The sequence below is a fragment of the Diabrotica virgifera genome, chromosome 1 (genome assembly GCF_917563875.1).
Source record: "Diabrotica virgifera virgifera chromosome 1, PGI_DIABVI_V3a".
Classification (NCBI taxonomy): Eukaryota; Metazoa; Arthropoda; class Insecta; order Coleoptera; family Chrysomelidae; genus Diabrotica; species Diabrotica virgifera.
In genome coordinates, this window is record NC_065443.1 from 148487552 (window position 1) to 148514721 (window position 27170).

The 27170-nt window shown below is 35.4% G+C and overlaps 1 protein-coding gene across 1 annotated transcript in view; it reads right to left on the bottom strand.

Moving 5' to 3' along the window:
- Window positions 1-20843: 20843 nt before the first annotated feature.
- Window positions 20844-27170, bottom strand: part of LOC114331892 (facilitated trehalose transporter Tret1-like) — a 29398-nt gene continuing 23071 nt past the window's right edge. Inside the window, exon 2 of the mRNA XM_028281579.2 lies at window positions 20844-25907. Coding sequence (XP_028137380.2) covers window positions 24574-25907 — 1334 coding nt within the window. The 3' untranslated portion in view covers window positions 20844-24573. The remainder of the gene's footprint in view (window positions 25908-27170) is intronic.

The window sequence follows — 27170 nt, forward strand, 5'->3', positions numbered from 1 at the left end:
ATTGGGCATGGACCATCCAACGATATGGAAGTTAATTGATGCCCTAAAGAAAATTCAAGCCGGACGGGATGTTTTCCTTGAACGGCTGATTGCTGGAAACGAACCTCCAAGCAAGTTAAAGAAATTTATTCAGGCAGACCAACGAATTGAAAGTCTAGTGTTAGACTACGAAAATAGAAACCTAAATGATTTTTTGAGGGGTATCGCCTATAATTTTGAAATGCGGCAAAATTAAGTAGTTTTTAAAACTTGTACATATTGTATATAGATATATTTTTTTGAATAAAGGGTCTCAATAAACTTGAAAATTTGTTTTTTTTTAAACCTTAAATCCATAAAGAAATCCATGAAGTTGGAAAAAATAACATTTAATATATTTTTTAGTGTGGTATAGATATAAATCAAGAGCCTCTTAAATTTCTAAAAAAGTAACGTAGGTATAATCTGGCGCCAAAACAGCCGACGCCGAATCGGCCGGCGCCGAACCGGCCGGCGCCGAACCGGCCGCGCCGAACCAGCGGCGCCGAATAGTACTAGACCCCAAACCGAGACTGGTTCTGAGAGGGCTACCGTCAAGCATCAAAGACACCGATGTTACCAACTACCTCATAGAAAAATATGAGATAACCTGCGAGTCAGTTAAAAACATGAAGTCCAGGAAAAGAGACAGAAGACAACTCCCGATGTTCGTATTGACGGTAGAAAAAGAAGACGTCCAAAAAGCGCTGAGCATCACCGGTCTGATGAATATGCGCGTCGTTGTTTAACACCTACGTAAACCGACAGGGCCCACACAATGTTTTAATTGCCAAGGCTACCACCATGCACAAAGAGCATGTTTCAAGTCACCAAAGTGCGTAAAGTGCGCCGAAGACTACCACACCAGAGACTGTAAGATGCCCAGGGAGCAGAAGGCAAAATGTGTCAACTGCAACGGAAAACATCCGGCCAACTACAGAGGTTGCCCCCGATGCCCCACCTGGGGGAGACCCCAGAGACAACAACAGCAGAGACGACCACCACAACAAAGTACGGCAGGACCCACGTACGCACAGACAGCAGCGCAACAGCCAACAGAGACCAGAAACACAATCCTGATCTCAAAACAACACCAAGATGAACTAGCAGGACTAGTTAGAGAACTGGTCACTCAAATGGTGCACAGCGCGATCAGTGATATAAAGTTAGCACTGAACTAACTTATATTGAAAGGGGATACTTGAGGATAGGCTCCTGGAATCCAGGGGGAATTAGGACCAACCAAGACATCTTGGACGAACTGGTCAACAGGTACGAAATAGACGTCGTAGCTATCCAGGAATCTAAACTTACGAACACCTACAACTTGAAGTTTCCCGGCTACGATACATATAGGAACGACAAAACAGCAAGATCAGGAGGCACAGAAATCGTAATAAAAAATAACATCAGACACGTCAGAATAACAACACCACAACTAAACAACATGGAAGCCACAACAGTGAGAATTCAAATGAAGCAAGGAGAAATCAGAATCACCTCCGCTTATGTAAGTTCACAGGATCCACTAATAGAGGGCGATCTGAACGCGTTCCTAAATATAATCGAACCATCAATCATCATAGGAGACCTAAATGCAAGATCCCCCAACTGGAACGATAGAGCCACGAATAGAAATGAAAACTTAACCACTACTTAGAAAACAGCGAAGACACAGTGGCAATGGGCCCAGAAGAACCACCCATTATCCAAGTAACGGACTTCCAACCCACATAGACATCGTAGTTGCTAAAAACTTAGGACTCCAAACCGAATTAAAATCCTTAAATGAAGGAACCACGGACCACAATCCAATACTACTGGAACTAGGAACATGGGAAGAAGAAATCGCCACAAAACGGACTAAAAAGGAGACGAAATGGTCCAACTTTAAGAGATTAGTAAGTCAAGGGATAAACAACGTCCCAGTAATAAACAACGCACAAGAAATAGAAGTTAGAGTCCTAGAGTTAGAAAACATTATGCAAGAAGCACTCAGGAATAGCACTACAGAAGAGGAAGTAGAAATAAACAAGGGTAGGTTTAGAAACATTACACAAGAGATAAAAGACATGATTCGGGAAAAGAACAGAGCGAAACAGATAGTCAGAAGAACAAGAAATCAGGCAGACAAAAACAGGGCAAATCGACTAAATAGAGAAGTCAAAGCAGCACTACAACAACACCGTAGTGAAAGCTGGAACGACCATGTCCAAGAGATGGAAAAACAAGGTCCAAATATGCAGAACATCTGGAAGCTACAAAGGATACTCAGAAGAAACAGAAAACCCATCCCACCTCTACACGGAGAGAACGGCATGGTCCACACAGTTGAGGAAAAGGCAGAAGTGATGATGTCCACACTAGAGAGAGAGAGAGTTTACTAAACTATCATCCGGACGAAGACATAGACTTCATAGAAGAAGTCGAAGAACAAAGAGAAAGGCCTGAAAACCCATACGAGAACATCCCCCCAACATCACCAGAAGAGATCAACGAACTTATCAAAAATAGCTCACCCAAAAAAGCCCCAGGGCCAGACCAGATAACAAACAGAGCCTTAAATTCCTACCGGCAAGAGCCATAGTATTCCTAACCAACCTAATAAATGGAATACTAAGATACAGAATCATTCGACAGAATACAGATTCATATCGAGTACACGTATAATTACAGGTGCTTAAGTAGTGATTAAGACAAGTTTTTTGTGACAATTAATAATAAACTAATTTCATACCGGGCTAAATTAATAAAAAACCCAGTGTTGTGAAGTGTTTATTGTTATTGTTTTTGTTTTGTGTTTTTATGGTGGGAGTTTACAATAATGGATGAAAACTCTCCCCCTGATAAAGGGGGAACCCAAAACATGGACCAGGAGGAAGAACGCGAAAAGACCAAAGATCCAGAAAAAGAAATCAAGCTGTTCAATCTACAAAAAGGATATCTCTATACAGATAAGGTATATGTATTCATTGAGAAAATAAATGAGGAGCAGATTGGAAAAATTCACCCTATGCAGGTAGGTCACCTTTTTCATAAAAAATTAGGAATTAAAAACATTCTTAGCATCGACCGAGTAGGAAAAAATAGGGTAAGAGTACAACTTAAAAGCCCCAAAGATGCAAATTATCTAGTTAAGAATGAGAATTTAAAAGAGGAACAACTAAAAGCATACATTCCAAATAACCTGCTACAAAGAAAAGCAATTATAAGAAACGTAGATACTGCTTTCAGTGAGGAATATCTTTTCGAAAATATAATATCCAATATATCAGTAACACAAGTTACTCGACTCAAAAGGAAAGTTGATATAAACGGAGAAAAAGCATATATACCTAGACAAATGGTATTACTTACTTTTGAAGGCAATATTTTACCTAGATATGTATATATAAACAGCGTGGCCTGTTCCGTAGAACCGTATGTGCATAGAGTTGTTCAATGTTACCGGTGCTTGCATCACGGACACATTTTTCGTAATTGCAACAGTACAAAAACGAGATGTATTAACTGCTCACAAGAGAAAAACGATGATCATAACTGTAGAGACCCGCAAGACAGTTATTGTATACACTGTAAAAACTTTGAGCACAAATCCATATCCAAACAGTGTCCAAAATTTAAAGAACAATACGAAATTAAAAGACACATGGCAGAAAACAATTTAACTTTTTTGGAAGCAAAGGACAGTCTTAAAAGATCATATACATCTGCTGTTACTACAACGAATAGGTTTGAAGCATTAGGTACGATAAATAATGAAAGTTTTCCACCCCTTCCAAGGCAAAACAATGTCAGACATAATATTTCCAAACCATCCACATCCAGTATCCAACAACAAACACAAAAAGTAATGCCAAGTCAACCTGAAACTTCTTCTCAATATAAAAAGAGGAAAGCCCAATCTCCTTTAGCTGAAGAAATGTTCCCTTTTCAGTTTGGACCAAAAAACCCTCTGCCACCAAATGTTTTACACAGTTCCGATTCTGATCCTAACACAGATGAATTTATTAATATGTTTTTCAATTTTTTAAAAAGTGTACTCAAAGAGTTTGATTCTTTTAACGATTTAGAAAGATTAGATAGAGCTTACATATATGATAAAATTATTAAATATAACAAACTTAAATAATGGCTAATAAAATAAAAAATAAGATAAAGATTTTACAATGGAATGCGCAATCGGCTGTAGCTAATAAATTGAGTTTAGTTAAATGTTTAAATGAAAATATCATCGATATTGCCTTAATTTCAGAGACATGGTTTAAGCCAAATAAACAATATAATTTCAAAGGCTATAAAATTATACGTAAAGATCGCCATGATGGTTATGCTGGTGTCGCAATCCTTGTCAGAAATGTATTTCGTTTTGAAGAAATTTCAATTACAAAAAATTTTAACAAAAATATTTTGATGTGTGGAATACAGATATTGGACAACAGTGAAATAACACTAACATGTTTCTCGATATATTGCCCACCAGATATACGAACAACAGTTGCAGACTGGGAGGCAATTCTTAACTGTACCAAGTCTAATAGCATTTTTGGAGGAGATTTCAATGCGCATCATCAAACATGGGGATCTTACAAAAATAACAGCAAAGGCACGCAAATAATAACCGCTTCAGACAACACAGAATTAGTACTTTTAAATACCGGAGACCCCACAAGGTTCACAAATAATGGGAATAATTCAGTCGTGGATTTAACTTTTGCAACTCCAGACATAGCAATTAATTGTGCATGGGAAACCTTTCCTGATGTACTGGGCTCAGACCATTTTCCAATTATTATAGAAATTAATAAAGGAATGGAAAGTAGAGACATCATAATACAACCTAAAACAAAATGGAACCTAAATAAAGCAGATTGGAGCTTATATCAAGAAATTGCAGATACATATTTCTCACAACACATTAAAAATAACAACAGCGTAGAACATAAGTACAACTTATTAGTTGAAGGGATAAATAAGGCAGCCAATGCCTCCATACCCATCTACCAACCTTTTAAAATGAGCAAAAAAACCTCTCTTCCACCATGGTGGGATCAAAGCTGCGAAGATGCCATTAAAAAAAGAAAACAAATGCTCAAAACATATAAGCAACAAAGCACCATGGAAAACTATATGAAATGTAAAAACGAAAATTCAAAAACCAAGAAGTTTTTAAAATATAAAGCCAAATTATATTGGCAGCACTGGTGTGAAAACTTAAATAAAAATACACCATTGACAACTATATGGACACAGGCCAGAAAAATGAATAGAAGATCTGGGGAAGTTAATACATCGGGGAATTATGAATGGCAAGAACAATTTCTAGATAAAATTTCGCCAGCTAATGCCTTGAATGATACATCACACATTTTCACAAAACAAGAACAAAATAATACCAATCATAAAATCTTCTGTGAACCTATCAGTCTGCCAGAATTAAACTATAACATAAAAAATAGAAAGAATACATCACCTGGTTATGATAATATTAGATATCCTATGATATACCAACTACCAAACAATGCCAAGATGTTTCTAATCAAAATCCTAAATGACATCTGGATTAATGGGGAATGTATAGAAGAATGGAAAAAGACTATTGTAATACCCATACACAAACCAAACAAAAACCCCCACTTATGCGATTCATATAGACCTATTGCACTTATGCCATGTATACTCAAGATTTTTGAAAGAATAATTAAAAACCGACTGGAATGGTGGTTAAATACAACTGGCTCTCTGCCAACCACACAATACGGTTTTAAAAAAGGGTTTGGCACCATTGATGCGGTGACACACTTAGTTACAGACATACAAATATGTTTAACTGAAAATGATTACAATAGCACGATGTTTCTAGATGTTAAAGGTGCATATGACAATGTCAACTGGTTCATTCTACGGGAAAAAATGATACAATTACAAATACCTCAAGAAGTTGCTAACACCATATGCAAATTGTATATAAACAGGCAAGTAGGACTCAGAGGATGTGATGGCTGTCGAGTGAAATACCAAACTGCAAATTTAGGGTTGCCACAAGGATCTGTTCTTGCACCACTACTCTTCAATATATACACCACTAATTTACACTCCTCCATTATTACTCCTCCATTATTACAAATTACGTTTATACACGTAGCAAACACCTCGATGAATGCATCAATCGTTTAAACTCCAGCACAGAACTCTTTTTAAGATCCATAAATGATTTAGGACTACAAATCTCCGCTGAAAATTCGTTATCTTCACCAGGCATAATGTGAAACCAATGCAGAAAATTAAAATAAATAAAATAGAATTTCCAGTGGATACCAATGCCAAATACTTAGGAGTTATATTAGACAGAAAACTGACCTGGAAACCACACATTGAACAAATAGAGATAAAATGTAACAAAGGACTAAACTTCCTAAAATCCATCATGCGAACTTGGTGGGGAGCAGAACCTCAAACAGCACTAATTTTCTATAGAGCTTACATAAGATCAATAATTGATTATGGTTGTACACTTTATGGAACGGCCAATAAAACCAATCTACGTAAGCTGGACATAATACAAAACAAAGCACTTAGAATATGTCTGGGAGCAATGAAATCTACACCAGTTGAACCATTAAGAGCTGAAGCAATCGAACCTCCATTAGAACTGAGAAGATCATTTTTAGCTGAAAAAATGATTATTAAATCACTAAAGAAAAATTCACCATTCATTAGTAGCATATACAAGTTAAACGAATACGACTTAACTAAGCCTTTTTGGATACATAAGAACTCTCCTCCTATTTGTGAAGCATTAAGAAACGCGACCCTACAACCACAAACAAAGGTAGAGATCGATTACTTTGTTCACTTTGTTGTATGTGATGTGAATATACCCCATTACTCTGAATTAGCATCATCTAATAACATAGTTATTAATCAAATTTTAGACCAACATCCAAACTATGTCACAATATACACTGATGGATCAAAAAACACTGACGGCACAGGTTGTGCCTTCGTAATACCTAAACGTATACAAAAACACTATAAGCTACATAAAAATACATCTATCTACACAGCCGAGGCAATAGCAATTCTAAAAGCACTAGAATATGTACAACAGGAAGAGGAACAGAATGCCATTATCTTCTCCGATTCACTTTCAGTTCTTAAAATTCTAAAATCCAACTCAAACACAACAAATGATATTATCTTTAACATTCAAACAATTATTAAAAAATTACAAGATCAAAATAAATTTATAAAATTCTTCTGGGTTAAAGTACACGTAGGAATAACAAACAATGAAATTGCAGACAAAATTGCCAAAGAAAGCATAGAAATGGGGGAACAGATAAATTGCCAATTAACTACGGATGAACAAATAAACATATCAAAACATAAAATGATGAGAAAATGGTCCTACTTGTGGCAAGAATACACATTTACAAATCCAACACGTTACACCAGAATAGAAACCAAATTGAGGAAAAAACCTTGGTACAATAAGTTCGATTACAATCGCAAAAGCATAACCACTATTAGTAGAATGAAGTTTGGTCATGCGTGTTATCCAGCACACTTACATAAAATCAAAATACTTGAGAGTGATCTTTGTGAATTTTGTAATAAAATCGGTGACCTGGACCACATATTTTTTGATTGCCAAAAATATAGGGCTCAATCCAATGAGCTGTTCAGAAAACTTCTAAAATTGAACATTGAAAGCCCATATAACATAATGCATCTTCTTGCTTTAAACAGAAAAGAAATTTACGATTGTCTGTTGTATTTCGTCAGAATAACAAAAATACAAATTTAATAATACCTTTTGCTGCTACCTTATGTCTTTCCTTAATGTATATGTACCTTATCTATCCGAGGCCTACCTTTGATTGTTTATAAAATGCCCTGATCGGCCCCTGGGCGAGAAGAGTGTAATCCTTGTGTCAAATCCTTGCCCTCTCTTTTATTACAAAATTTGTATCTGGCTGTGTGGGTTTTACCTTAAAGCCAAAAAAAAAAAAAAAAAAAAAAAAAGATACAGAAAATTACCGAATCGATGGAAATTGGCCCATGTCATTATGATACCAAAACCCGGCAAAAATAGCACTTTTCCGCAAAATTACAGGCCGATAAGCTTACTTCCAGCAATAAGCAAAATAGCAGAAAGAGTCATTCTAAACCGACTACAAGCCGAGACAAACAGACTAGAAATAATCCCCGAAGCCCAGTTTGGCTTTAGAGCAGAACATTCCAGTGAGCTACAGGTACTCAGACTAACAGAATACGTAGCAGCAGGATTTAATGAAAAACAATATACCAGCGCAGCCTTTCTGGATGTAAGCAAAGCCTTCGACAGAGTCTGGCATAAAGGACTAATATACAAAATGAGAGGCTATGGATACAGCGTGGCAATGACAAGACTAATCTATTCGTACTTAAGAGGCCGGAGTTTTAAAGTTCGCATAGGACAAGTCCTGTCCGGGCTCGGGAATCCGGAAGCTGAAGTACCACAAGGAGCGGTCCTGTCACCACTACTGTACTCGATATACACCGCCGACGTTCCAAGAACACCCGGAACACTATTAAGCCTTTATGCCGATGACACAGCGATAGCGGCCAAACACCGAGACATAGATGTAGCAGTGAACAATCTACAAACAGCGCTAGACGACGTTGAAGAATGGTGTATTAAATGGAAAATAGCCATAAACTCAGAAAAAACAAAAGCGGTGCTATTCAAAAAGAGAAGACAAAGCCCAGTAGAACAACTGACGGTGCAAAACAACCCCATCGAGTGGAAAGATCACGCGAAATACCTAGGAGTCATAATGGACAAAGGCTTAACATTTCAAAAACACGTAGAAGCCACACTTAGAAAAGCCAATATGGCCAAAGCATCACTAAGAGGACTCGCAGGTAGAAAAAGTAAATTAAGAACTAAAACGAAGTTAAGATTAATCAATAGCATAATAATACCAATTTTCACATATGCATCTCTCGCGTGGGGACACGTATGCAAAACAACAAAAAATAAGATCCAAGCGGCACACAACAGCAGCCTAAGGGAAGCAGTGAACGTCCCAAGATACGTGGCGGAAAGACACCTATTCAGAGAACTCCAACAAATCAGAGTGACCGACATAATGACGGAAAGAGCCAGGACAAAATTCCCAGAGCTGGAAAATCATCCAAGTCCCATACTGCGAGAGATAATGCGATACGACGCCTTCCACCGATGGAAGCACAAACGTAAATAAAATGACAGTAATAAGATATAAAATAAGAAATAAAATAAAAGTGGACAATACAACATCACAACGACAAGGCAATTAATGTGGGCCCCATACTCGCTAATTTTTACTAATGAAGATTTTATTTTCAGGACATCCTACAAAAAAAAATATATAAAAAACCCAAAATAATCGGCCTAGGCCAAAAAAAAAAAAATTACTAACACCGGAGCAAGCCAAAAAAAAAAATTCTAACCAAAAAAAACACAAAAACCCGGGCAAGTAGGGCCCAACCCTTGAGCACAAGGTCTCTGAACCGAGCTTAACTCGGTTAAGAGGCCTGGGGCCCAAGCAAGCAATTTTAGTACCGCGGACAAGTCACAAGAAGATAACAGGCATATAGCGCTTTACGCTGGCCTGATTTGCAAATCGATTAGGGCACCACGTTGGTATTCTATTACCCAGGATTCCTACGTGAAAAGCATTTGGCTGATAGTTGTGCCACTATCGCGCATCGGCGTGCTATAGGGGGGAAAGGGATGGCCCGGAGCATTGGGGCGCGGTGGAGTGACTCCTGTCTTAGACTCGGGTTAATACACCTCGCTTTAATGAATTGTTACACCCGAACGTACTTCCTCAGGGGTGAACAAGTCTCACGGGTCGGGTTGAATCAAATTGCTTGCTTGCTTACTCAGTTCAAAGTCATGATTCTTCGGAGTCAGATTAAGTGTTCCACGTGAAAGAAGAAGATAAAGGACTTTTCTAACGGGCCTTTTAAGTGCGACAAGAACAATATAGAATTGGGCGAGTGCAGATCTTTAACGTTGCGAGCGGCTAAGACGCGGTCCAGATGTTTAAGTGTCTAGTATTTCGTATCTCAAAAAGTCGAGTGTGTAAATAAAGACTTGTTTTGTTTATACGTTGCGGTTTTGACGAAAATTGATGACAGCCAAAAACTGGTGAGAATTCCTTAATTTATGACCCTATTTTTCCTTGCTTTGTTTGTATAGTCAACGAAGGAATTTGAATGAACGTTTGGTGGGCAATTTTGAATAAATTGCAAGCATTTCAGTTAATAACTATTTGAACAATTTTGCGGGTTATTTTGAACAAATTACATTTAGCATTTAATTTATTAATAATTTGCGGATTTATTTTTAATAAATTATATTGTCATTTTGTCGAATAATTATTTTTCCGGGTTATTTTGAACAAATTACATTTAGTATTTTATTTAATACTCAGTTGCAGATTTATTTTGAATAAATTATATTGTCATTTGGTCGAATAATCATTTTTGCGGGTTATTTTGAAGAAATTACATTTAGCATTTTATTTATTAATCATTTGCGGATTTATTTTGAATAAACTATATTGCCATTTTGTGGAATAATCATTTTTGAGGGTTATTTTGAACAAATTACATTTATAATTTCATTTATTAATTATTTGCGGATTTATTTTGAATAAATTATATTGTCATTCTCTCGAATAATCATTTTTGGGTTTTTATTTTGAATAAATTACTATAGCAATTTGTTAAACAATCATTTGCGACATGGAAAGTTTACACAGGAAGCGAGGGAGGTGTAAGAGCAAATTAACAATATTTAATAAATATATTTTTCCATTACATGATAAAATAAAAAAGGGTGACATCATTTCCGAGTTAGAGGTTTTACAGACAATCGAAATGTTGAATAGTATTGAGAGTTTAGTTGAATTTGATGAAATTCAGGATCAAATGGAAACTTCCGTCCAATCACATCAATTAGCTACGGAAATTCTTGAGCGGGAAGAATTTTATAACAAACAATCTACTTTAGTAACGATTGCGCGGAAAATCATCCGCGACTATGGGGGCCAGAAAGCTAGTAAGCGCTCTAAAAATTCATACGCGGGTCACTGTATCGAGCTCAAACCAATAGAACTAGCAAAATTTAACGGAGATAAATATGAATAATTGGTTAGATTATGCAAATATTTTTGAGTCATTGGTCAACAAGAATGAGTACTTAGATGATATTAGGCGCTTTCATTATTTACGAAGTTCTCTACAAGGCGGCGCGGCTCAAGTTATACGAACTTTAGAATTCACTGCGGAAAATTACGCGATTGCGTGGAAATTAATCAGGGAAAGATACGACAACAATAGACTATTAATATCAAATCACGTTAATGCACTATTCAATATAGAACCGATAAATAAAGAATCATCTAGTAGATTGCGGCAACTGGTTGATATTTTTTCAAAACACTTATACGCATTAAAGCAACTAGGCCTATCTACAGAATCTTGGGATGTTCTCCTCAATTATATCATTTCGAGCAAATTTGACAAATATACTTTACGCGCGTGGAAGAACAGCAAAACGAGCAAGGAAATACCTAGTTTCGACGATTTTAAAACGTTTTTAAAATCAAGAGCGGATCTCTTAGAATCAATTGAGACAAATCAAGCGGAAAAACAGAATACGCGAAATAATTCGCAAGCAGGTGCATATCCGCGGAATACAAGACATTCGCAGAATAATCGCGGTCTATACTCATCGCAGGACACTCCAAAAAATACAGATAGTGCGAGATGTTGCCCTATGTGCAAAGGGGAGCACGCTATCTATCAATGCGGCGAATTTTTAAGGCTTTCATCGAAGGAAAGATTCGATAAAGCACGGAGAATGAACCTGTGCACGAATTGTCTCAAGCTGGGACACTACTACAGGCGGTGTAGACAATCAACATGTAAGAGGTATTCTTCTAAGCACCACACGTATTTGCACCCCGATAGGTCAAGCGAGCGAAACACACCTTCAATGCAACAACCTATAGTAAACGCGAGCGAAAATCAAGCGGTAGATGATATACAAGGCACTCTAAACACTACCAATTTGACAGCTTCCGCTGTTAGCAAAAAGACCAGAACAAAGGATAAGTTCCGGAACAAAGCATATTATCTAGAGTATTGGTCAATATTGTCGATGGCCAAGGCAACTCATACGCGGTACGAGCGCTGCTGGACTGCGGCTCGCAGAGTTCATTCATCACGAAAAATTTATGCGATAGACTTCAAATTAAACGAAGCAGAGTAGACATCTCTGTCTTAGGAATAAACAACGAGTCATCTCCCGTTCGTTTCAGGTGCGCAATAAACGTACAATCCTGTTTCATAATTCCGGAAATAACAGGCTTCATACCAGCGGTTAAGATAGATATTAGCGATCTAGGAATACCCAGCCATTTGCAGTTAGCGGATGATTACTTCTATGAACCACAACGGGTCGAATTATTAATAGGAAGTGATCTGTTCTGGAAAATACTTGGCACGAACAGAAACAGTTTAGGGAAGAATAAACCATTTATGCAGGAAACTTTATTTGGTTGGATCATAGCAGGGCCGTACTTTACCCGGAATAATTCAATATGAAACAGAACAACCAAGTGTAGTTTTGCCAACACTATGGAAGTCACAGGGCAGTTAAGTAAGTTCTGGGAGCTAGAAGAGGTTTTTAGTGAAAAACCGGCCCTCTCAAGCGAAGAAATTGCGTGCGAGAAACATTTCGAGAATACCGTAAGACGCGATGCTGCGGGAAAATTCATAGTATCCTTACCGTTCAAGGAACCGATAAGTTTACTCGGAGATTCTTTTCGGCAAGCGAAATATCGTTTTTAAATCTCGAGCGAAAATTAAGCAAAGACGCTGATTTATGAACTCTTTATAGCACATTCATTGAGGAATATAAAGAATTAGGTCCTATGAAAAGTTTGTGTAAAGTTTCGGAAGCAGTAACAGACTTTAGCGAAAAGGGTACATTTTATTTTATGCCACACCATCCAGTTCTAAAGGAAAGTTCTCTGACCACACGTTTGCGCTTCGTGTTCGATTGTAGCGCTCCAACAACAAGCCGCGTCTCATTAAATCATATTCAAATGGCTGGGCCAACCCTGCAAAATGACTTACTCTCCATTTTATTGCGGTTCCGAACCCACCTATATGTGGTGAGTGCCGACATAGAAAAGATGTACCGCCAGGTGTTGGTTGAAGACGAGGAGAAATCTTTGCAATGCATTTTGTGGCGAAATCGTCCAGAAGAGGTTATTGAAGTTTTACAATTGCAAACAGTGACGTATGGGATGAAATGCTCTTCATATTTGGAGACAAAATGTCTAATGACATTAGGTGAGGAGCTAGAAGCTAAGAATCCGGACCTTTCTAACATTATAAGGACCGATTTTTACTTGGACGATCTACTAACGGGTTTTAGTTCAAAACAAAAGGCGCGCAAAACCTGTAAGCAACTTTTTGAGGTCCTCAAGAGAGGAGGATTCACATTGCGTAAATTTTATTCAAATGAACCAGAGGTATTAAGAGATATTCAGGATACTACTGCTACGGGCTCTATTATTCAATTCGGCAAAAATGAAAACGCGAAAACTTTAGGTTTGTTATATTCACCTTAATCGGGCACTTTATTTTATAGTATAAACTCGTGTCTATGTCGTACTGTTACGAAGCGAATTTTATTATCGGAAATAGCTCAAATTTTGGATCTCTTGGGTCTATTAGGCGTATGTACAATTACGGCGAAAATTATGCTGCAAAGGCTATGGCTGGAGCGTCTTTCGTGGGATGATCCCATACCCGAGCATTTAGCGAAAAATTACCTACAATTCAGGAGCGCATTACGGCATTTAAATAAGTTAAAAATACCGCGGCACGTCATCTCTTGTGAGGTTAATATTGAACTGCATGGATTTTGTGATTCATCTGAAAGAGCATACGGCGCTTACATATACGTAAAATCTACCGATACTTTAGGTAGATCACATTCTTTTTTATTATGTGCGAAGAGCAAGGTCTCGCCCGTAAAACCCGTTACCTTGCCGCGTTTAGAGCTCTGCGGAGCAATAATTTTATCGCATCGTTTGACCAATAAGGTCAAAATGTCATTAAATGTACAATTTAACGCATGCTACCTCTGGACAGACTCGTCAATTGTGATCAGCTGGTTGAAAACTCCGGCTAATTTATTGAAGACGTTTGTGAGCAATCGCGTAGCCGAGATACAAGAAACCACGTCATTTGCGCAATGGCGACATGTTTCTGGTAAAGATAATCCTGCAGATTTAGTGTCCAGAGGGGTGGAGCCAGAAAAAATAATGGAATGTTACTTATGGTGGCATGGAGCCGAGTGGCTCATGCAAGAATCTGATAAATGGCCAAATTTACAAGTTTCGTCTAGTGAAATCAAAGAAGAGCGAAAAAACATAAAGGTTTTTGTTAACAAGCTGGACGCAACACACAATCGGGAAGTATTTTCGTTTGAGCGCTTTTCTAATATTTCGCGGTTGAAACGAACCGCAGCATACGTGTTCAGATTCATTCACCTTTGTAAAATCAAAGAAAATACTTCCGATCCCCTTTCGGCACAAGAAATAAATTCTGCTTTTAATCGAATTTTAAAAATGTGCCGGGTACAAGCGTTTTCTAGTGAAATTGGTCTTTTGAGCCGGAAAAGGCCTCTGGAGAAAAACAGTAAACTCATAAACTTATCTTTATTTCTCGACAGTCAGGGCATTCCGAGAGTAGGCGGTCGTTTAAAACATTCGGAGTTTGCATATGATAAAAAGTACCCAATCATTTTAGGGGCAGATCATGTAGTTACGGTTTTATTATTTAATCATTTCCATAAAGACTTAATGCATGCGGGTCCTCAACTTTGGCTCTCTACAGTAAGGGAAACCTTTTGGCCCATATAGGGTAGAAATTTAGCACGACGTACCATGCATAAATGTGTGAAATGTTTTCGTTTGAAATCTAAGCCTATTCGGCCAATAATGGGAAACCTACCTGCGTCGCGCCTCGCAGGTGGTCCGCCGTTCATCGTGACTGGTGTGGATTATGCGGGACCTTTCTTAATTCGCGATGGAAGGGGTCGAGGTTGCCGATTAATAAAGAGTTATATGTGTTTATTCATTTGTTTCTCTACGAAGGCCATACATTTAGAATTAGTTACCGAATTATCTAGGGAATCATATCTGCTGGCTTTTAAAAGATTTATTGCGCGTAGAGGCAAGCCTCAAAAGATGGTTTCCGATAATGGAACCAATTTCATAGCAGCTAGTTCGGAATTGAGAGCTTTGAAAGAGTTTTTAAAACAGCACACTCCAGCGATAAGAGAATCCTTGCTAAAGGATAATATTTCGTGGTCTTTCATACCTCCGTATTCTCCTCATTTTGGCGGCTTGCGGGAAAGCGGGGTAAGAACAGTTAAGCATCATTTACATAGAATCTTGGGAAATACCCACCTAACGTTCGAGAAATTTTATTGGTTGCTTGTGCAAATTGAGGCCATAATAAATTCCGACCTATTCATCCTTTATCATGTGATCCTAATGATCTTTCCCCTTGAATTCTGCACATTTTCTCATCGGAAGACAACTTACAGCCAATCCAGATCCAGATTTTCGTCATATTCCAGTTAATCGTCTCTCGAAGTTTCAATATATCCAGCAGCTCTCCCAGCACATGTCCCAGCAACGCTGGAACAAGGAATACATCTCCGAACTACAGACGCGTACCAAGTGGACTACTACCCATGGTGAAGTGTCGAAAAACGCGTCAGTGCTTATTAAAGAGGACAATTTGCCTCCATTAAGGTGGAAGTGTGGTCGCGTGATTGAACTGATTCGCGGCAGCGATGGTGTAGCAAGAGTTTTTAAGATAAAGACAGACAATGGTATTATTACTCGTTCCTTCGCCAAAGTGTGTCCGTTGCCTATTTCGGACTAAGTTAGTTAAGACATTTGAAAAGTTGTTTCGCGGTAATTGTTGGCAGTATTTGCCAAGGCGGGGGCCATGTTTATGCCCTCTTATTCTTTATTTTTGCCTTTTTATGACGTGGCAACGTGGTAGCTTTATACCAATATATCCACATATCATCATACGATAAGGTCAGTAGCAAAGCACATTCACCCAAGAAAAGGTTCGTAAAAGCGTTCGTCTTCAATCACCACGGCCGAGTCATATGGTGAAACAATCCATCTTAGCGTGCATATCTCTTCAAAGTTGGTCGTGTCGTGTTTATCAAAACTTTAGACAATTCAAAGTGTAACGGACTTTTATATATACCTGTTTAATTTTAGTGTCTTAGAGCTAATAAAGTCAATATCTTTCACACGTTGTAATCACTTAACCAGCATCTTATCAAAGTTATTTATCGCGTTAACTCAGTTCAAAGTCATATACAATTATTATTATTATTATTGTTGAAACAAATAATATCTAAGCTAAGCCAACTTTATGTTCAAAGAAAGATTTCAACACATTCTAGAAGACACACCTAATGATATTATATAGGAACTTTGCGAAAGACCCTACAAAAGGAAAGAAAAATCAACTAGTCACCGATTAGTGGATGAAAAAAAAAACATTCCTAGAACAACAATTAAAATTTTAAATTAACTTTGAGAATTGTTACTGAATTAATTATATTTGCTAAACATTACTACATTTTTCTTTTCGAGGAAAAACCTTTCTTATTTAAATAACAGATGAGTATATTTATTTATGCGTAGATATGTGTAAATAAATATACTTATACAATTATTTTGGTTATATTATTTATCAGAAATTACGTCATGTTTTCACAATGTCTATTGCATATTGATTGATTAGACTTTTATTTTTACTTGCAGAAGTTAACTTCAGAAGAAAATGCATCCGCGATATACAAAGCCAGATGACGCTAGTCACCTAATCCATACACGTCAGTTGCAATGTGGGGATAAACTTTCATAGTTGGTCACTTCCAGTAGAGAGCAGCAGGCCTAGGCCTCTCCGATGATGACTCCAATAAGAGTCGAAAATCGTCAATTCAGAGTGCTGGACTGCGCTCCCTATTCTAAGTGAAAAATAAAATTGTTTTGCCTTCGCATTGCAACTGAATAAAAATGGTATACATTTTTATTTTATATTAGTATTACTCCTTTAGATTAACTAGGTCCATTTTCCGTTGGAACGTTACCAAGCTGCAGACGGAGGTTGTGAATTGCAACGTTTACAATTCCTTCCTTTTCTCTTTATTGCAGCATCTGTCTGGCTTGCAAATTTTAGAAGCCTTGAAGGTGTAACCAGGGAAATGGACCAATAAGTTTTCAATTTAAAAATCTTTTAGTAATATTTTTATTATTTTTCAATATTATTAATGTTGCTATTAAAATTGAACTTTGTTCATGTAAACTTTAAATTTCAATTGCCAGATGACGCTAGTCACCTAATCCATACACGTCAGTTGCAATGTGGGGATAAACTTTCATAGTTGGTCACTTCGAGTAGAGAGCAGCAGGCCTAGGCCTCTCCGATGATGACCCCAATAAGAGTCGAAAATCGTCGATTCAGAGTGCTGGACTGCGGCACAGCATAATAAACTAGACCAGCAAGGACACTCCCCGATGCCGCCTTTGAAATTGAAAAGTACAGAGCCGCCATTTTTCGCGTAGTACACCTCAGTGGTGATGTGATGTGTTCGTTCATCAGTGTTGCTGATGTCACTATGTGAAATTATATTAAGCCACTGCTAAAATGATCAGATTTTGCCAAAAATTATGTTAAAATTTTTGATCTTGGTAGTTTCTAAGGGTATGTAGGGTATATGTAAGGTATATATAAGGGTATATGTAAGGGTAGTTAAATATGTACATTAAGAAAAAAGTTATTTTATTCAACTTGTTAATTCAAAAATACTTTACACAATTATATGTAATGCATTATACTATAATAAAACTACATCTGGAATGCTTTCAAATAAAATTTCCTCATCCTCATCTTGTGAAAATGAAGACTTTATGTGATTTATAACTTTATATAATTTATAAAAATAATTTAACATTTTTTGTCTGTTTGAAATGAGTAACATTCTTTTACTCCTTCACTTTTGCTGAAAAATAATTTAATATTTGCTCACAGATCGCATTTAAACGTCGACAGGAAACGATCTTCTGGAATTTCTGCAAAAGATTAACAATACAATCGCCATTCATCGTCAATATTTTGTGTTATGACATTTTTCACAAATTTCACTATAATTTTTCTTTATGATATTCCTGCCATAAAAATGCTACATGTCCATTTTAAATAAAAAATCTCTAATAGTTTTTGATATATTCAAAAAAATCGATTTTCATTTTGTAACTTCAAAGGACTGTAACTTTTTTTATGTTCATATTTGTACTAAGGCAAATTAGGTTCATTCGAACTATTTTTGGTCCCAGAACAGGTGATTTAATTTATGACCTGTATTTTTGTTACACCCTGTTATAATCCCTTTTTTGTATCCAGTTTATTTTCTAAATAAATTAAATTCACTTAATTTTTGAAATATGAAGGAGGATCTGATTATTTACAGCTGACGTTTCATCACTATCATCACTTGACTGACACAACATTTAGACCAGGGCGCATCTGTAAAAATATTAGTACATTTGGACGTTGAGAGGTGACTCAAATTTTTTTGCAGAAATTGCTTGAAAATAAATCAAATAATAATATTTGAGTTATCCTCCCTCTCAAAAAGGTCCGGAACATTGTTTAAATAATCAAAATGTCAAAAAATTAAGGAAAAATTCGATTTTTTTCTTCGTTTTTTGATTATAACTTTAAAAGTATTCATTTCCGAGAAAAGTTGTCCTGACATAAAAGTTGCATAATTAAACTTCCTACAATATACAATTGGTTAAAAATTTAAAAAATAGTCACCCTTGTTGCAAAATAGCAATAATTGCGAAAAAACCATACAAAAACAAGTATTCGCATTTTACGTTTTTCAACCATTTATACTACACTTACGACCCTCGTATTTCACCCAGAAAAACTGTATGATACAATAAAACAATACTGTAAATTTCATTAAGATCGGTACAATAGATTTTGCAAAATAAATTTTGCAATCCAGCTTTCGTAAAAAAAATTCATTTTTTCAAAATGTTACAGGACTGAAAAGAAAGCAGATAGCAAGTTGAAATTGTTTTTTTGTTTTTAGAAGTCAGTACCTTTTTATTTGCAATTTTGCAAAATTAAAATCGATTAACACCACGGCGTTAGGAATTTTTTTAAATAAACATTAATTATTGGTGCTACGCGCAGGACAGCGGATAGTTTGCTCTGATTGGGCATTCCAATGACCTTTGATAATGATTGATACATTTTAATTTTTATTAAATTTCGATATAAATAAATAAATTTGTTTATTGTAAAATAAAAACACATACTCTATCCTTTGAAATAACACCTTTATTAGCAAAAACTTTCTTTGTTTATATATTTTAACTTAAAAAATAAAAGTTTATTATTTTTAAACATATGCAATTGTTTAAACAATATTTCACAAACAATAATAACATTAGTTTGATTTTTGTGGAATTAAAATATTAAAATACAACAAAATATAGAGTAAGAAAATAATATATTAGATAAACATTAGAAGAAATTTTGGTGGAAATCCACTTGTGTGAATCGAACACCGCTGTCCTGCGCGTAGCACCAAAAATTATTGTTTATTTAAAAAATTTCCTGACGCCGTGGTAATTAATCGATTTTAATTTTGCAAATTGCAAATGAAAGGTACAGTACACTTCTATAAGCAAAAAAAAATTTAACTTGCTATCTGCTTTATTTTCAGTCCTGTAACATTTTGAAAAAATGAATTTTTTTTGCGAAAGCTGGATTGCAAAATTTATTTTGAAAAATCTATTGAACCGATCTTAATGAAATTTACAGTATTGTTTTACTGTATCATAAAGTTTTTCTGGGTGAAATATGAAGGTCCTAAGTGCAGCATAAATGATTGAAAAACGTAAAATGCGAATACTTGTTTTTGCATGTTTTTTTCGCAATTATTGTTATTTTGCAACTAGGGTGACTATTTTTAAAATTTTTAACCAAATCTATATTGTAGGAAATTTAATTATGCAACTTTTATGTTAGTACAACTTTTCTCGGAAATGAATACTTTTAAAGTTATAATCAAAAAACGAAGAAAAAATCGAATTTTTCCTTAATTTTTTGACATTTTGATTATATAAACAATGTTCCGGACCTTTTTGAGAGGGAGGATAACTCAAATATTATTATTTGATTTATTTTCAAGCAATTTCTGCAAAAAAATTTGAGTCACCTCTCAACGTCCATCTCAAAACAGATGCGCCCTGGACTAATTGCAAAATCAGTCTTTTTGTCATTCAAATTTCATTAAACTACTTCACTTGATAATGGTTCTAACTCGACTGACAGCGCAGGTGACCTCCTTGCTATGTGCTATCGACATCGACCGCGACTTAACTAGTAGCATCCACCGCGACCTACACCTCCACCTCGACCTACTTGTTCTGTTCTTACCCTTAGTAAGATCGGCAGACTTTCCGTCCGGAATAAAAAGCCTTGATGATGATGCTGATCAAAACAACCTGTAATAATAAGAAGTCAGAGTTGATCCCACGCGTAAAGTAGATCAGTATAGCGCATACGTGTGCAGCTGATGATCCTTTCAGGAGTTTGTATTGAACTTAGGGAGATCTAAATATAATAAAAGGTAATAAAACCCTTGGTTTACTGGCAATTATACTTTTAAATCAAATGACATGAAAATAACAATTACTAATGTAAAACATTATTTACAAAACATAAAATAGGCACACATAGACCACGGCATTTAGCCTTAAAAACACCCGAATAAATCGGTTTTTAAATACAGCACCTAGAGACAGTGGCGTACGGAGCATCGTTCCGCTTGCTCCGCAGAATCAGGGCCCGGGCCCCGCAGAGGCCCGCTTTAACGCGCCTTTTGCTTCTTTAGTTTCTAATTTGATGGAGACATTTTGAACTATGTACACAAGTACATACATAGGAAATGTAACTGCTTAACAGATTTTAATTTTTGTGTAGGTACTTATAAATAAAAACTAAGAATTCCTATTGCTCAAAAAATTTGAAAACAAAATTTATTGAAATACAGTGTACAATACTGTTGTAAGATTCTTTACTAGTTTTACCTGCTTTCCAAAGCCCATATTTCAACACATGTAAAGGCTAACCGCCAGGGCCTGCCTACACGTGATAACTAAAATACTTATATTTTTTATACAGTACGTAAATCGTTCTGCTGGACATAGGGAATATACATTGAGATCATTGTGGCAACTGCGCTAACCTGTGTTAGTTAAAACTTCTGTTCGAATACGAGTTTCTGGTGCAATAGAGCTGTTACAACGAATATAATGAATGATTTTGAATGCAAGACAGTCCATAAATAAATCAAAAACAAAGATTATGACTGATGAATTAATAATATTACTTTAATTTTTAATATCTCATTTATTTAAAAATTAATTTCCAAATTAAACAGATACAGTTTTTCCATTAGGTCAAAAATAGTTCTACTACAATATCATGTTTTGACGTTTATTTGTGTCACCCGAAATTAATTGTCAATTTTGAGGTTAATGGCCCTTAATACTAACAACTATATTGTCATTGAGAGAGCGAAGTTGCCACAATTATCTTAATATAATACAATGTACGTATTTATGTAGCTAAATATATACAATGTATGTTCCCTATGTCCAGCTGAACGATTTACGCACTGTATTAGCAAGATTCATGAATAAGATGTAGGTAGGTAAACTACAAATTTGCAAATATGCATTGCAAGTTTTATACTGGGTCATAAAAGTAATCACAATACAATAGGCTCGATACTCGTATTTATAGAACCGTCATCATTCAGCCTGTACTTTTATATTGTAGGAAATTCTTAAAAATTGAAATTAAATTCTAAATATAGACAAAAGTGGTAAGAATAACAAGTCCCTATATATTATAGACACTAATTTCTGTTTAAGAAAATCTAGTCGTTTGATAAAAGATATCAACCCCACCGTTATCCAAGGTTTTTTTATTTTTTTTTTTTTATTTAAGCGTTTTATCTCCCTAGAGGTTTGTATGTAATTATTTAACTTATTTATGTATAAATGTATCATCTGCAATTTGAGAATCTATTTTGTTGATATAAATTTCATTTCAATGTTCATTTTTTAAAAGCTGTGTTAGTTTTCCGATATTAAGGTTTTTAATTATGACTGGAGATTTGGATGTAGAAAATTTTTGAGTTTTATTATTTATAAAAACGGCTGGCGTAAAGTGATCGTGATCAGTCATGTCAGTATGAAAAACAATAGGATTAATATTAATTTACTGTAATAGTCTATTGTTTTTATTATGTTTCTAACATCCAAAGTAAATAAATTTCGATCGAAATAACGTTGGTACCTTTTTTTTGGTTGGTAAAAAAATCGTGAAAATCACCTTCTAGTTGTTAACTAGACCTTCTAGTTGTTAGTGTGTAAAAGATATTAATCGTTACCGCTTGACAAAAAATTACTTTACTTATTGTTTATAAGATATGTAAGATTCGTTGGTTCAAAGTGCTTATTTTTGAAAAGGCTATAGTCAAATGGGCTGAAACGAGTCACTAATCCGGTGTATGCAAATTTTGAACAGACATGTCATAACCAATAATTTTTGTCTTCAGGAAAACAAAAAGTCCAAAATATTCACAAAAGAAAAACCTATATTTTTTATACTAGTTGAGATTTTTGGTATCACCAATAATTAGTAAGTTATTTTGAAATTTTTTTTCAAAATTATAATTTTTTCTCATTTAAAATCAAATTGTTTTCAAAAATGAGCACTTTGAAGCGGTAAAACTTACAGATCATATTATAAACAATACATAAGTCAAGTAAAGATTAATGTGATTAGTTGTGAAGCGGTAACGATTAATTTCATTTGGGATGCTAATTAAGGTGTGATTTTTACCATTTTTTTACCAAAAAAAGTGTCTAACTTTATTTTGAGCGTTTATGACTTAGAAAAAAAAAATAAAAAATGCCTTTGGTCAAGTTCACCCCATCTGGGGCGAAGTTGACCGTATATGCATTTTGCCTGTAAAATTATTTTTCTTGTAAGTGGGGTTAATTTGACCGTTTTTTAAACAATTTTTTCTTAATTCGTTATATCGGTGGATTTAACAACCCTTGGAATATTAATTCTTTTTTTTTATTAAAAATGAATTCTTAGATATTTATAAATTTGAATCGTTAAAAATAATTTTAAAAATTATACAGGGTGGCTGAAGTATATCACAATAGATATTATTCTATGTTTTCGGTCAAATTCACCCCAGCGGTCAAAGTAACCCCATTTTACGGTATCACTTTTTTTGACTGACATGTTAGCTATGTTTATGCCAAAATTCATCTCAATCCGAACAGTTCTTTAAAATTTATAGCAAAAACCGTGAGTAAACTATATGGACTATAAATTAGCTTGAGCTTTTATGATATATTTTATTATATAATTTATGATATCATGATTTTATTATAATTTATACTTAATATTTTGGGCGGATGCCCGAATCCCAACTGGAACCAGGGCCCGCTGATCTATCAGTACGCTACTGCCTAGAGACTTGCAACTTTTTGCATTGTGTTCAGGATGATGTCAGGAAAAAAGTTTACTATATAAAAATGGGTGGGAATGCACAATTGCATTTTAAAATAAATAAAATGGGTTGTTTAATACGAATACGCCATTAGACCTGAATCCCGGAGCACCTGGTTCCCAAGGTCACTGCTAAGGAACGTCATCTTCTAGAGTTTCGAAGGTTTTCAGCACTAAATCCATGCAAATAGATTTCTGGCGGTTTATAAGGTCATTGAATACGAATACGTCATCAGCACTGATCCCAGGACCAACTAGTGCCCAAGGTCACTACTAAGGTATATTATCTTTTGGAGTTTGGAGGGTTTTTGGGCACCAGGTGCACCGGGGGTCAGTTCTGATGGCTTTTTTTTTATTTAGCAGCAGCAAAAATCTCCCTAGGAATATTCTGCATCAATCTAGTGCCAAAGGCCTTCAAAACTTCAGATCACGTTCCTTAGCACTGAACCTGGACACCAGGTTCTCTGGTGGTCAGTTCTGATGGCCTTTTTTCCCTAAGTACACGTATTTTGGCATGTTTTTGACAGATTTTTCTGTAGTAGACGTTTTTCCTGACATCATCCTGAACATAATGCAAAAAGTTTCAATTCTCTAGGTGATGTATGTAAAAATCGATTTACTTTTTGCTTAAAATCCTGGTCTAGCAGTATTTAATATAAATGGCATAAATGGAAATTATAGGATCAACACAAGCACGTGATTCATTTTTAACTACATAATGTTTATTATCAAAATTTTTGTTATCAAATTAACCATTAAAACATCAGAAAATAAAAGTTAGTTACTTAAAATATTCGTTATTTCTAGGAAACTCTTTCCCTTTGTCTCTGGTAGGAAAAAATATAAGAAAATACAACCACTTAAATTAACAATACAAAAGTAAAACATACAGTAATGTTCTCCAAAATAGTTGGCAGCTAGAGGGTATGCAAATGCTGTAGAAATGGAGAAAATGTCTCCAAGAAATTGACAGATGCTACTTCCTAGAGATCTTAGGTCACTAGGAAGTAACTCAGCTACTAAAGTATAAGGTATGCAACTAAGACCGATAGAAAATACTATAACAAAGCAAATGAGACAAAGCACTGGTACCATTTTAACAGCAAACGGTATTTCATAATGGTTATGTTGAAAATAAAAATACAATCCCAAACCAAACATTGAAGTACCGCACACAAAAAGTGCAATTAAAATCAAGACTCTGCGTCCTACTCGGTCAACAATATATGTACCCACAAACGCCGCACTAAATTTGAGACTTACAACAATTACAGATAAAATATCTCCATTTAATTCTGGTGCAGCTTCACTTAAAATTGGATTCAGAAAAGCTGCTACTATAATCGGCCCTGCGGAATTTTGTATGATTAAAACAGAGGCTGCAAGATAAAATCCTTTTCTAATACCCTTATCTTCCTGTAAGCGCTCTAAAAAACTGCTCTTTGTTGAACAATTACTTTTGACCATATTCTGTGTATCCAAACATTCATTCTCAATTTCCGTTATGGGTTTATGTTTTCTTAATTTCTTAAGTGCTAAAATAGCCTCATTTTTTCTTCCCTTCATTAACAGATATTCTGGGGATTCTGGTAAGTACATACAACAGACAAGACTCAATACTGCAGGTATCCCACAAAGTAAAGAAAAAGTACTCACAGAAGTCACAGCACCGACAACGTTTCCGTACAGCTCGCCAAATATTATTCCAAAAGTCATAAAAAATCCCAAACGACCTCGATTATGGTCTTCAGCTATCTCCGATGTATACATAGGTACTAAAATTGGCCCTCCACCTAAACTCACTGATACAGTGTACTTAAATATAAAAAAAGTGTAAATATTTGTCGCTAGGTATAGACCGATACAGGAGAATAAAGCCCCAATTGAAATCCATATTAGAGTCCATTTTCGTCCAATAAGGTCTGGTACTTTTCCAATTACTATTGTGCCTGTGACTAAACCCAATGGATAAGTTGCGGTGAGAATTGAAAGTTCCCATACAGTGAGTGGTCTTCCAATGGGATTCACTAGGGTGTCATTGGATTGTAATTTTGGTATTACTGGGGAAGTCCAAACCAGCATGCTACCAAAGCATACTAGCACAACATTTACTGAAAAAAAAATAAATACACATTAATATCTTTAAAGATATAAATAATTTGATGTGATGTTAGTCTGAGATATTTCTCTTTTCTGATGACAGTACTATATAAATTTTAAGGAAATACGAGAAATAAAGATAAAAATAATGCAGCAGAAGATTATGACAAAAGTAGCAAACAGTGCTTATCTCCCTTGTATATAAATGAGGGGTGCAAGATAATACTCCACTACAGTCGTAGAGATATCACCAGATTTTCCTCCAATAGACACACATAATAAGAAGTGATCTAGTAGGTGTACTTAGTATAATACCGGTCCTTACAGAAAAACGAAAATGAGGAAGACCAGTAGCTACATGAATATAGGGCATCTCCAAGGCGATGTCGGAACGAAATTAAAGAAAGGAATACTGCCACAATAAAGAAGAGGAGTTGCGATTAGAAACGGAAAGGCGTAGAACGCTTTAAAACTGATATGTATGTTACCGAAAGAATCCGATTTCAGGATAAACTAGTTTGGTCTAGGCCAAACGGCTATTATATATTATTATTATGGCATATTAAGAGGAAACAGTAGCGATCAACAGGTAGCGAAAACGCGTTCCAAGATTGCGGCTGTAATTTTGAATATTTTTTCAAGATATTTGGCACACGTATTCGTAATATAATAAAGAATGGCGGTACAGAGCCCAATTTGAAAAATATATTAATATTTGGAAATTACTCTGTAATTAAATACAATACTAAAAAAACGAGCCTGTACCGCCATTAAGAAGAACAAAAAAATACACTTTCTTCAAATAAACTTTTTTATCCGATGCCTAGATTCTGTGTCATTTTGGAACTACTAATGAAATAAAAAATTTTAGTAGTTCCAAAATGACACAAAATCTAGACATCGGATAAAAAAGTTTATTTGAAGAAAGTGTATTTTTTGTTCTTCTTAATGGCGGTACAGGCTCGTTTTTTTAATATTGTATTTAATTACAGAGTAATTTCCACATATTAATATATTTTTCAAATTGGGCTCTGTACCGCCATTTTTTATTATATTACGAACACGTGTGCCAAATATCTCGAAAAAATATTCAAAATTACAGCCGCAATCTTGGAACGCGTTTTTGCTACCTGTTGATCGCTACTGTATCACCTTAATACGGATATTTCAGGATAAACTAGTACGGCCTAGTGTAAACATTATAGTATACCTACAAAGCCAAATAAATAGATAAACTGAATAAAATACTCTGTAATTGGAAAATAGCCGTTTTT